Source organism: Balaenoptera ricei, chromosome 15 (genome assembly GCF_028023285.1).
Source record: "Balaenoptera ricei isolate mBalRic1 chromosome 15, mBalRic1.hap2, whole genome shotgun sequence".
NCBI classification, from domain to species: domain Eukaryota; kingdom Metazoa; phylum Chordata; class Mammalia; order Artiodactyla; family Balaenopteridae; genus Balaenoptera; species Balaenoptera ricei.
The window spans coordinates 25,709,460-25,722,797 of NC_082653.1; the positions used below are offsets into that span (position 1 = coordinate 25,709,460).

The 13,338-nt window shown below is 38.5% G+C and overlaps 1 protein-coding gene across 6 annotated transcripts in view; it reads right to left on the minus strand.

The window, feature by feature from the left end:
* Window positions 1-13,338, minus strand: part of CBFA2T2 (CBFA2/RUNX1 partner transcriptional co-repressor 2) — a 187,446-nt gene that overhangs the window by 16,964 nt on the left and 157,144 nt on the right. For all 6 annotated transcript variants that reach the window (XM_059896550.1, XM_059896549.1, XM_059896552.1 and 3 more), the window contains exons 5-8: window positions 10,256-10,437; window positions 9,099-9,352; window positions 6,142-6,227; window positions 5,008-5,203 (exon numbers count right to left, since the gene is read on the minus strand). In XM_059896550.1, coding sequence (XP_059752533.1) covers window positions 5,008-5,203; window positions 6,142-6,227; window positions 9,099-9,352; window positions 10,256-10,437 — 718 coding nt within the window. The remainder of the gene's footprint in view (window positions 1-5,007; window positions 5,204-6,141; window positions 6,228-9,098; window positions 9,353-10,255; window positions 10,438-13,338) is intronic.

The window sequence follows — 13,338 nt, forward strand, 5'->3', positions numbered from 1 at the left end:
AAATGATAGATTTGACCCCATATTAGCTATCCCATCCATCAAAATAAAACAAGATCAAATGAACACAAATGTCTGTATCCACAACCCATTAATTTCACTAAGGATATATCCTAAAGGAAAAATCCCTACATATAAAGATTTTAAATATTGCATTATTCACTGAAAAAGAAACAACAAGCAAAAAACCTTAATGTTCAACAATAGGAATGGCTTAAGGAAATTATAGCTTATTTCCATGGTGGAATACTATAGTATAGTCATTAAAATTATATTCATAAAATCCTCAATGATGTGAGAAACATGCTTAATATGAAGTTATGTTTTCAAAGAAATCAATACAAAGTTGTAATCCAGAATTCTCAGACACATCCCAAAACTCTTCAGTGGGATGATAAACTAGTAAATTCTTTATGTTTCTGTATTTTCTACAATGAGCCATACAGTTTGACGGAAGGATGGAAGGAAGGAAGGAAGGAAGAAAAGAAAGAAAGAAAAGAAAGAAAGAAAAGAAAAGAAAGAAATAAAGAAAGAAAGGAAAAGAAAAAGATAGCTACCTCATGAGGTTGCTCTGAGAATTAAGTGATAATGTACATAAAGGAATGGTTCTCAGCTCCTGGAGACCAGGTCCCATCTCAGACAAATTAAATCAGAATCTCTGGAGGTGGGGCCAGGGCATCAGGAGTTTTCCAAAGGTCCTTAGATGGGTTCTAAGGGGGTATCCAGGGCTAACTACTGAAGAAAAGTGCCTGGCTTAGAACCCAATGTTCATGGTTAAGGTCTCCCAAACCACACTAGGAGCATCACCTCTCTGTAGGTCATATATATATTTTCTGTTGTAACAATGGTAAAGTGTCCTTTTTAGTTGATTCTTCCAATATTGGTACATCTTGATCTTTCAAGTTGCAGGCATTATTGACTGATTAGCCATTTCAGAAGGAAAGAATTCATTCTCTTTTAACCTCCCCCCAGCCCACCAGACACAATAACAATTCCTTCTCCTTCCCCTCCCCCAAACAGAGATATACTCAAATTCTGTTACATCAATAGTCAACATTTACAGTACTCAATGTAAATGCTAATCACAGCTGAGTCATGTGGTTCATATTCTATGAATCTTTTTTGTTTTTATAAATTTTATTTATTTATTTTTGGCTGTGTTGGGTCTTCGTTGCTGTGCGCGGGCTTTCTCTCTAGTTGCAGCGAGTGGGGGCTACCCTTCGTTACAGTGGGCAGGCTTCTCATTGCGGTGGCTTCTCTTGGTGCTGAGCACAGGCTCTAGGCGCATCAGCTTCAGTAGTTGTGGCACGTGGGCTCCAGTAGTTGTGGCGCACAGGCTCTAGAGCGCAGGCTCAGTAGTTGTGGCGCACGGGCTTAGTTGCTCCGCAGCATGTGGGATCTTCCCAGACCAGGGCTCGAACCCATGTCCCCTGCATTGGCAGGAGGATTCTTAACAACTGCGCCACCAGGGAAGTCCCTCTATGAATCTTTTTATCTTCCTGAACAAGTTTTTGTTTTTCTTAGAGCTAATAACTGATTTATTCATGTGCTAAGTTTCTTATGTAATTATTTCTAACTCAATCTCAAATTCTCATCCTGTGGTGTAAATATTTTATAAATTTCCTTTTCTAGAAAAAATCTCCAGCAAGCTGATGGGCTATTCCTGTCTGAACTGGCTGCTTTCTGGACTGTTTCAGCCTGGAATGTCCCACTGTTGTTTGGGACCCTACCAAATATCCCAGGGATTCCATTCCTCTCTTTCTCGGTTGCATCCTGTTTTATCAATTCCATGTTTTCTCCACTTTATGGTTTACTTCCCTGTGTTGGGGCACATCCTACCCAAATGCGGTAAACACCATGATAAAGGTAGATGGGAGGTGCATTTTTTTTTCCCCTTAAATTGTGGGTTATTAATCTAACAATTGTTTTGGTTGCATACAGAATTCTAGGTTAAAATAATTTTCCTTTCATTGTCTTCCAGCTTTCAATGATGCTAATTGGTAAATCTGTTTCTTCCACTGTGTTGTTTACTTGATAGACTGGTTCAAGCTGGAATGCTGTCTTTCAGTTCTGGGTAAAATTTAAAAAGAATTTCAGTAACTATTTTATTTTTCCTTTCTGTTCACTGTTTCTGAAACTCATGATTTGGATATGAGTTTGATGGATCCTCTAGGTTTTTTAAAATCTTTTTCTCTCTATGGATATTAACAACATTTTTTTTTTTTTTTAACAACATATGTTTTTAAGTTTTCCTTTCTCTGAGAAGCTGCTGTTAACTCACATTTCTGTTTCTTGATTTTGGTCTCCACCTTTATTAGAGGCTTACCTCTAGAGTTTGGTCATATGAATGCAAGCCACTAAAAAGCTCCATGAAAGCCCCCTGACTGTGGACTTAACTGCAGGCAGCTTTCCCAAAATTGCCTGATTATTGGACTCATTAAACATATATATATATATATATATATATATATATATATATATATATTCAGATTCCTGGGTCCTTGAATCATAACCTCCAGGGAAAGGTCTAGAATGTGTATTTCTAATAAACACCCAGGTGACTCTCATTCTCAGGAAAAACTGGGGAAAACCGATAGCTGAGTCAGTTTATTTCCTTCTTTTAAAAAAAACAAAACTTTAATTGCAAAATATTAGATGCTAACAAGTTCATAAAAATACTAATGTACAATTTAATGAAAAATTATAAAGTGAAAACACAAAAACCTCCAGATTAAGATAGAAAACACTTTTGGCAACCCCAAATCCCCAAGAAGTGAGTAGTGTAAGCCATAGTAATGTTTAAATAATGCCAGCTGGACTTGTAATCCTGTCCTAATAGCTGATAAAGATCATTAGAGCTCACTCTGCACTCTACGTCATCAACATCCTCCATGCCACATACCCAGAGGAAACTATTCTCTGGAATTCTGTGATAATCATTTTCTTGTTTTTCCTTATTGTTTTCATACTTATTTATGTGTCCTTAAATAAAATACCAAAATACTTTCCTTTCATGCATCCCTGACCAAAATCTGTTCCTGAAAATATTGTGAACCACAAATTTTCAGACAGAGGAAACCTACATTCCATTATTTTAAATGGGGAAAATAATAATGTCATCCAAAGTCCATTCAAGTTCTCTCTAAATCACCAAAACACATAAATATTAAATACTTAAATAACAATCCACCAGAGGTTTCTATATAACGTCAAACATTTAAAACACTACTTATCTAACTACTGAAAAGTCACTGGTGAGTATGTTTGTGTGCTACGCCCCCAAACATTGCCCAGTACAGACAGTGCTGCTCAAAGTGCTGGTCTGCAAACCGTTATTAGTCCCTGAAGAGATAAGGAGCTTATGCAGAATGCAAGCAAAACAACGACGTCTCTAAGTGAGCTGCTTAGTGTAGCAGTCTCTTCCTAGAGTGAAGCAAGCGGTGCCTGATCCATCCTGTGCAAGCTCCTCGTATCATCACAGACCACTAACAAGTAGTTTTTGGAGTGGTTTTGGTCCACACTGAGTAGCTCACTTGTTTAGGATATTATGATTTCCTTCTACAATGCATGCAACAAATGTACTATAAGAGAAATAAACAATGAAATAAAAATACTAAATATGTATAATATGCATAAATAAAGATACTGAAAGATACTGTTTAAGTCAGACAGATTGACAGTGCCCTGAGAAACCTGAGGGGAGGAAACCCTAGGATCCATGAAGAGGTAACCTGTAGTGACAATATAATTTATCATCCCAATTGTCCTCATTTTCGAGAGTAAGAGATGTGCTGGTAATAGTTACGACAGGACGATAGCCATAGTCACCCTAGCTAAACCCTCAATGCAAAGCAGTGTTTCTAAACAACACCAGCAAGACCTGCAGTCCCGGCTGGAGAGGAGCCGACTCAGGACCACGCTCACTCTGCACTCTACACCCTCACTTGCAGAGCTTCGATGGAAGGTTTGTGATTCGGGTGGTGAAGTTAGGGTAAGTAAGTTTCTGTGAGCTGTGACAGGGAGTATTTGTGAAGGTTCAGATGGTGAGAGATACCTGAGAATTAGCTTGAGGTTCCTTTTAAAAGAATTGTACTGTAAGTATTTGATGTCCTGCTGTGCTGGATATTCCACACAATGTTGCTAATCTATGGTTGGCTCAAGAGTCACCTCTGTGGGTAGGGTGGGGGAGAGCAATCCCTTAGTTACCAATGTCTTTGCCTCAATTTTTTTGGTAGTCTTTTTGAGACTAATGGCTGTCTTCTGTGGAATATGCTAGGTTTGCCATAAGAGGAGTCATTCTCCCTGGGGAAAACTGGGAGCTTGAAGTGGGTGGGTGGGGAAAGAGTCTGATCACAGGTGGCCCCTCATTTAGCCATGCCTTTGGATAGGGTGCCTCTTCAGTTACTAGGTCAATGTGAGGGAACATTTTTGGAGGAATAGCTGTGGTGTCCTGGATGTATCCTGGATTGAGAGCTCAACAATTGTTCATATCTCTGCTGCTTCAGGGTGGGAAAAGGCAGGAAGGCACAATCCAGCTTGGTACAGTAAAACTTTTCATTTTTTTGTCCAGGCAGAGGTTAATAAATGGTAATTTTCTAGATACGGAATGGGGAAAGGGGGATGGAAGCTGAGGTGAAGCTTTTTAGGGCTACCGTGAGGAATGAATGTGATGTACATGAGAGTCCCAAGTACATTCAGTCAGGCTGAATTTAACATCCAAACATTCTTTGATCATCACTCAGCACTTATATACAGTATAGAGTTGAAAACAGAACCAAATGACAAACATTCTCATTCTATGTGGGGAAGAGGGTATTTCTTGAACATGCCAAATACTGAGTCCTTGACATATTTTTTATAATTACCAAGGTCTTTCTAATTCCACAATCTAGTACCATCTTCCTTTTAAAGTAAAATATAAAAAGTCTCAAAAATAAAAAACAACAACAACAACAACAACAAAGATATATAAAAAGCCTCCCTTGTCAACTGAAGTGATTCTCCCCTTACCATTGCTGAGAGAATCTGCGCTCCCAGGACTGTGCTGCCTGGAGACCAACTCACTCCCTGTTTTCCTCATCTCTGTGTTTTCATTGTACCGTCTTTTCCAGTAGTTGAGTTCTTCACGATCTGATTCCTGACAGCGCCTCAGGACTGCCATGGAGCGTCTTGTTTTCTCTACCATTTCCATAATGCAGTTCAGGGCCTGAGCCAGGAAAGAAGTCAGGCAGAGCCATGGGATGAGGACATTCATACAATCAACATTGAAAATCAAGGACAGGTAAACAAAATATAAAGAATAAAGGTTTAAGAAGCTTACAGATTTAGCAATATCAAGTTTATATTTGAAAGCCTTTCTTATTATTTCTCTTTAAATATATACACACAATTTTTAAGATTTCAAAATAATACTTTTTGGATTCATCATGGTTGAAGCAGCCAGTTTCATCACAATATGGTTCTTTAAAGAGTATGGTGAAAACACATTATATCTCTGCCTAAAGCAGGAGATTTACATAAGAATGCAATCAGAGAATTACGTTCAGAGACAACATCACTCAGGAAGGAAAAGCTACTGTATGTATATTTCAAGCAGGTGTTACATCTTCTCTTCCCTTTTTAGTGAGAGGGGAAACTCTCTTTTCCAATGGGGCAGAGTTTACATTCTGTGCCAGTGTACTAATTCTCATTTGTATTTGGAGAAGCTCCATTTATTTAACACTCCATTTATTATACCAGGCCCTGTGATAAGCACCTTGCATATCATTACAACCCCCATGAATTCAAATAATATAGCATTATTGTTTTTAAGATATAAAAGTTGAGGCTAAAAATGGTGAAAGAACCTGCCCATCACAGAGGTAGAAGTGGCAAAGCTGGGTCCTAAAACTCATAAGCCTATGTTTTTAACCATTATACTGCATGGCTTCACTTGGTTATGACCTCAAGTGATCACCCCACTACAAAGATTTGGGAGTTACTCTTAGCTCTCTAGCTGGGGCGGTAGTAGATAAATCAGCTTTTATTGCAAAGACACTGTAGCTCTGGTTAGTTCACTTCAAGCATACACACTCTTACTCTCAGTAACATTAAGAATTAAAAGTAACAAGTAGTTAGGAAAACTATACACTGTAAGATTCTTACATGATCAAGATGTTTCCATTCATCAGCCCATTCCCTTTCTGTCAAACGGTGGTCTACCAACTCATCTTGATAGCCTCCATTTAGACCTATTAGAAATTAGATTAAATTTGAAGATAGAGGTAAGAATACAGTAAACAGAATTCTACCAAGTAAACACAAATACATTCATACCAACTATGAGCACACTATTAAGGCCAATGACTCACAATGATATAAAACCACAAAATGACATAAAACCAACAAGAAATCACTATTCAGAATGTATTAAAAAACTCCTACAAATCAATTATGAAAGACAAATAGCCCAAAAGAAAAACAGGTAAGAGAAATAAATAAATAGGTATGCCCCAGACAAAAAAGTACAGATGATCCATAAACATATAAAAAGACATTCAAACTTATACGTAGTCACACAGGGTAAATAAAATCTTCACTAAGATGGTTCCACATCTATATATTGGAAAATATTAAATTGTCAATCATACTAAATGTTGGTAAGGTTGTGGCACAATGCAAGTGCTTAACCACCACAAACAGAGCTGGTGCTGTACAAGTACGTGGAAACAACTTAGTATTAACCAAGGTATAATTTTTTGCATGGTTTTTGATATACGTTACTGAAATTTGCATGAATGCAATGACTGTGTGAATCAAGGATATACTGAATTATCCACTACTTTGAAAATCATGTCACACATGGCAACACTGCTCATAGTATCTGAACTGTCAATGTAACACACCTGATATCAGTCTGAATTTACAGCTGTTGTATTCATAGTGATTCTGTATTTGTGCAACCATCTGCTTATTTCATCATATCTTCTTGTGTAGTCATGCCTGAGCACTAATATATTATAAAATACTTTCTTATGTATTATACTTTAGAATATTGATCCTAAAATTATGGGACTAAGGTAGGCTATAGTATCCATAAATTTCATTTTAGGAGAGTAAATTGGGGGAGTGTTACAGTTTATTTGTTTAAAAGTGGGGGGTGGGAAATGATTTGGTAAGAACTACTGTACTAGGGCATACATTTTCAAAAGAGGACTGGGGAAAATTAAGGAATCTATAACCAGCCTGGAAAGCAAATGATTGACTGTAAAATAAACCTTCAAGGTAGAGGATTAAAGGTCTTTCAAGTAGAACACTTCAAGATGAAAAAACCTTTTTCTAAAACTGTTAGAAATAAAAGGAAAATCTGACCAAAATGCAGTTCTAGCTAGTTTTTAGCATACTTCTCTTAGAAGGTAACGAATTCAACTGGCAAAAAATGTGTATGAATATAGAAGAAATCAATAGGAAGGCGAATTTTTAACATAAGAACCATACAGGACAGCTGCTAAGGGAGCCATCATAGCACACTGGGAATGTACGCAAGCTCTCGGCATCAGAAAACTGGGGTCAGAATCTTGTCTCTGCCACTTTCTAGCTATGTGATTCTGGCCATAGTTCTGTCATCATGTATAAAAAGGCATAAACTCCATGGAATCCTATGTGTGAGGATTAAAAGAGATAATGTACATATACCACAATCTAAGTACTTAAGACTCAGTAAATGTTGGCAGCTGAGAACACCACTGCTGTCGTGGCCCATACCATTCAGCTACTACTGCATGAAGCCAGGGCCCTACTGTGGTCCGAGCCTCTGAAAGATGCTAGTGAGTCTAAGTCAGAAGGGGGGACAGGCAAATGTTTTGCAACTTTTTACTCCACAGGGCAACCCACAGATGGAAATGCAGGGCCAATTCTGGAAACTAGCAGCCCTTTGGTTCTCTGCTCTGACATATCTCCGCAGTTAAACTACAAAGAACCTTCTACAGTAAACTTATTTGAGTTTTGACAAGGAGCTTTGTTCAAAACTGATCTCGGGTGAGGTCTGCTAGGGGCCTTTTTGTTTTTTCTTAAATTTAATGGTTACTGAGGATGCGTATGCCAGGCAGTCCAAATGTGACAATTACCCAGCACAGGAGGTGGTGTTCTCTCCATTTTATTTTTTTTTATAAATTTTTTGGGTTTTTTTGGCTGCGTTGGGTCTTCATTTCTGTGTGCTGGCTTTCTCTAGTTGTGGCGAGCAGAGGCTACTCTTTGTTGCGGCGCACACACTTCTCATCGCGGTGGCTTCTCTTGTTGCGGAGCATGGGCTCTAGGCGCACAGGCTTCAGTAGTTGCAGTGCATGGGCTCAGTAGTTGTGGCTTGCGGGCTCTAAAGCGCAGGCTCAGTAGTTGTGGCACACAGCTTAGTTGCTCCGCGGCATGTGGGATCTTCCCGGCCCAGGGATCGAACCCATGTCCCCTGCATTGGCAGGTGGATTCTCAACCACTGTGCCACCAGGGAAGTCCTTCTCCATTTTAGATATGTGTAATCTGAGGCACAGAGAGCCTAAGCAACTTGCATAAGATCACAGAGCTAGTTAGAATGCAGAGCCAAGATTTAAATTTAGGTATGCCTTACCTCTGACCTAAATGTCTCTGCACTTTCACCTCTTAAGACCACATGTTTTACAACTTTCTTGTTTAATTTTAAAAACATTTTATTCTGAAATAAACTCAGACTTACAGAAATGTTGCAAGAATAAAGAATTCTCACACACCCTTCACCCAGATTTCCTAAACGTGAATATTTTTACCTCATTCGCTTTGTCATTCTCTATTTTTCTTCTGAACCATATCAGAATAAGTAATATCCCTTTATTCTTAAATGCTTCATTGTGTATTTCCGAAAATATGTTTAGCCTACTTCTATCATATAATGATAACAGCAACAAGGTGTGAATTGAGATCAATTTCAAATGAGAATACTATAACTCTAACATTCTTTTTAATGTATAATATTGTTTTAGCTTATCAGTGGAAAAAAGCAATGATGATAGTATTTTGCTTTATCACTGAGCAGGAAAGAAACCCATGGATTCAATCTGAATTTAAATCATTACCATGCTGCTTATGCCACTTACTAAGATTGTGGTGTCTATCACGAACTTCTCGATGTTCTAGCATCTTGTTGGGTTCACGATATAGGTGGGAAGTTGCAATATCTTCTAAGGTATAGTGCTGAAGAGGTGGAGGAGTAGGATGGAACTGGCCCCCAGGATTCATGAGGGGCACAGTAAGGGCAGGACTGTGCCGGGGAGCAGGGCTAATGGTACACACTCTCTTGGCAGGAGGCTCAGGAGGAATTGTATCTCTTTCAAAACTGCTCTCTTCCCGCCTGTAGAAGAATGGGAAGTACATGTCTGAGCCTGTCAACAAGTGTTCATGCAAACACTGCCCGAGCACCTACTTTGTGCTATGTATTGTGCTATGCACTTTCACAAACAGGAAGATGATAAGAAAAGGTTTGAGATGAGGCATGAACTGAAATGTCTTCAGGGGCCAGGCAGATAATGGAAATTACTGATTTATCCCAGCATGAAAAGAGAGGTCAAATCTATCCATAACCAAGCAGAAACATCTCAACCTCATGAAGCAAAGGAGAAACTAAGATGACAGCATTTTCTTATGTGATAGGACTATGGAGGATTATGGGTTCAACTATATTTAGAAATGTTTCAAGGTCAAATTTGCTACTGTGGAGGTCAGTACTGGAAAGAGACAATTCTCTATATGGGAGAAAAAAGGCTCACATAATTAATACGCTTGTGAATTGGTAGGGTTTTTAGTCATTTGCTTCAATTGTAACAAATTTTCCACTGTTATTAAAATGTTGCTTCCTTGACAAACCATAGAAAATAGCGGTAGATACTCATACATAAATTTCCAGGATAAATTATATTAATATAATTTCAATCTTCAAAGTAAAGCTGATTCATTAACTGTTATACTTTTACAAGACTTCACGTATCAGAAAAAAATGCCTTGAACAGATTATATTTCTCATGGTTCTGGAGCAGTGGACCCACAGAATGCTCAAAAGTAGAATTTATCAGCAGGGGTATACAGAGTCATCTAAAGAGTTGAGAAGCATATTGCCACCTGATGTTGGGACAAAGCAAAACTAAGAGTCCATCCCTACATATCACCACAGTAATCAAATTGTTTTTCTTTCACAAGTAAAGGGAAAGCTCAGAGTGGTTCCAGAAAAGCAAGGACGACAAAGCTCTTCTCTGCTCACCTCTCTGGACTGGGCCTCTTTCCATTTCCATGCACCTCCATGAGCAGCTCAGAAGAGTCAGCAGGGGATGCAATACTTGTGTTGAGCAGAAGGTGTTCATGCTGAGCCAGGTACTGGGATGGTGTCTGCTTGGCGGCCCGAGCACAGTGCAGCAGTTCTCGCTGCAGCAGAGGCAGGTTCGCCTTGAAAAGAAGAGGTAGGGGCTGGAAGGCAGTTTTCCCAGTGTTGGGCCCTATACACAGGGCTCAGCACCTCAAAAGGCTTTCACAAACAAGATGACACAAAACAAAAGCCCTTCACTCTTTGTCATTCTAATTTTCATATGTCCCCCTCTGAATAAAGTGACATCCACTATACTGAACTTGAATTACTGTTAACTTGTCTCTTGTCCCCACAAGATGTAAATCCCCTTAAGGAAGAAACTATGCTTTATTACCTTTGTGGCCTAGTACAGAGTCAAAGCTCAATAAAGCTTTGTTGAACATAATGATTTAAAAACTTAAACATTTTTGAAGACTTCAGTTAGTTAGCGAATTAGTAATGCCTACATGGGAGCAGGAGGAATTCAGTCTTTCCTTTATCATTTTAAGTCCAGGTTTCTCTCTTGTGAATCTAAGCCATTTCTGATAGCACTAGTCAACCTTGCCTTCCTGTTCTCTATTACAGCTGCCATGGAATTCCAGAAACAGTGACTATTCTGGCTTAGTTGGAACATGGGGTTTTGAAAAAATTAACAGGAGTGATGGAAATGAAGGCAACAAACCTTAGACTAGTCTAGGATCTGAGTATACACAGGTAACCCGTGGGCAGAATCTAATATTTCTTATTGTGGTGCACCACTGAGCATGTTTCCTTATTTTGTAAAAGGATAATTATTTACATACTGATTATTTTTCTTTCTCCTCAAACTTAAACCTCTAACAAGACAAATCATACAAAAAACCTTGTGCATCTTTAAACTTAACTGTTAAGTCCTTCATTATTTAAAATATACTTTCCCCATATTTATTAAAAAAATTATATTTCCCCCCAAATTTAAAAACAACTCAGACTGAGCCCACAATAAGTCTTTATCCCAAGGGAAACAGATGAGAAAGGAAAAGAAGAGTTTAATACATGCAAGTAGTCATCCCTTTACCAACAGTTAATTTAGCAGGCACCATAATTAGTGACTGTTTTAAAGCAGAAATAAATTGACAAAAACCCAAATGCTAGCCAAAAAGCTGCCAGAACAACCTACCTCGTGCTGTTTTCCAAAATAACGAGAGTTAAGAATAGAGAATTTGATGATATAAAACACTTTTAAGTCTGTTCTATAACCTCAATCTTGTAGCAACTGTAAAAACTTAACTGAAAAAAAAATCACGTCAGATCTTTACATTTGTGACATGTGTCCTCTGATGAATTTTTAAATATGCTAATCATTTTCCTATTAACACAAATTTCCCAAATCTCTCTGATTCTGGAGTCTTGGGGGAAATAATTATTTATTTACTGGCTCTGATGCACAGAAAAGGGACCAAGATAGAACACACAGCTGTTTCAAGGCTGAAAAAGGCACCACAGACTGCTCTGAGAGGCCAAGGTGTCAATGCCATCAGAACAGAGCCCAACACAGGCTGTGCACTGAGACCTATGCATTTTCCTGCATGTCTATAACGCTCTAATTTTAAAAGTTTTAAAAAACCAGAATCAGTATTTCAGTTAAGATGACCCATCTTTTTGATGCATTACACTTTCTTAGGAAATAAAGGTAAAGTAAAAGAAGGTAAAAGGGGCATATTTATTTTGTCAAGACAAAACTGAAGATATTATGTGAGTACTCATATAAAAGAGAGAAAACCAATTTCTACAAATACTGTACTGACAAAAGTCAAAATACAGGGACTTCCCTGGTGGCAGAGTGGTTAAGACTCCGCCTGCCAACACAGGGGACACGGGTTCAAGCCCTGGTCTGGGAAGATCCCACATGCCGTGGAGCAACTAAGCCCGTGTGCCACAACTACTGAGCCTGTGCTCTAGAGCCCACAAACTACAACTACTGAGCCCGCATGCCACAACTATTGAAGCCCGTACACCTAGAGCCCGTGCCCTGCAACAAGAGAAGCCCCCGCACTGCAACGAAGCGTAGCCCCCGCTTGCTGAAACCAGAGAAAGCCCGCGCGTGGCAACGAAGACCCAACGCAGCCAAAAATAGATAAATTAATAAATTTTTTTAAAAAGTGAAAATATTAAAAAATTGAGCTCATTTTTTTTGTATAGTCTACTACTAATGAAAAGAATAGAATTCATTTGATAGGGAGGGATTGAGGATAACATTTTTAGCTTATTTGGGGTTCAACGTTAGTGTTCCAAATTACCAAATCGATTACAAATGTTCATCTCAAGGGCTTTGCAAAACAACGTGGTGGGCTGGATACGGGTCATAAGTTTACAGACTATGCCTGGTCTAGAATACATTGTTATCTGACTCTAGTCATTCATTGCCTTTGACCTATTTTATAGGACTGCAACTTACACATAACCGGTTGCAAAGCAAAAAACTTGTCTATGAACATGCATAAAATTACATGCATAGAGGTTCTAGAGACTTCCCTTGCCCACTGCAGAAGATTTACTTTTGTTTGCATATTCTTATCAATAATCCTGACCTATAATGTCTGTTCTTTGGCTTCTCCCCTGAACAGGTTATAACACCTTACAGATTCCCTCACTAATAATGAATTAAATAAAATCTATGACACAGGTTCATTTTTTAAAATCTGTATGAGTCATAATGTTACCTGTTTTTAAAAATTGTTTAATGGGAAAAATAGTAACTTTACAGTGGGAAAGCATGGTGGACACCACCTTTACCAACTGATCAAAGTCCACACCACCAGTTATGAGACAAATTAACATCTATGTCTCCTGATAGCATGCAGTAATACCACCTACCTGCTATTTCTGTCTAAAATGCATAACCTCATTCTCATCATGAAGAAGTATCAGAAAAATCCAAATAGAAACATATGATATAAAATAACTATCCTGTACTCTTCAAAACTGTCCAAATCATAAAAGACTGAGAAGCTGTTCCAGAT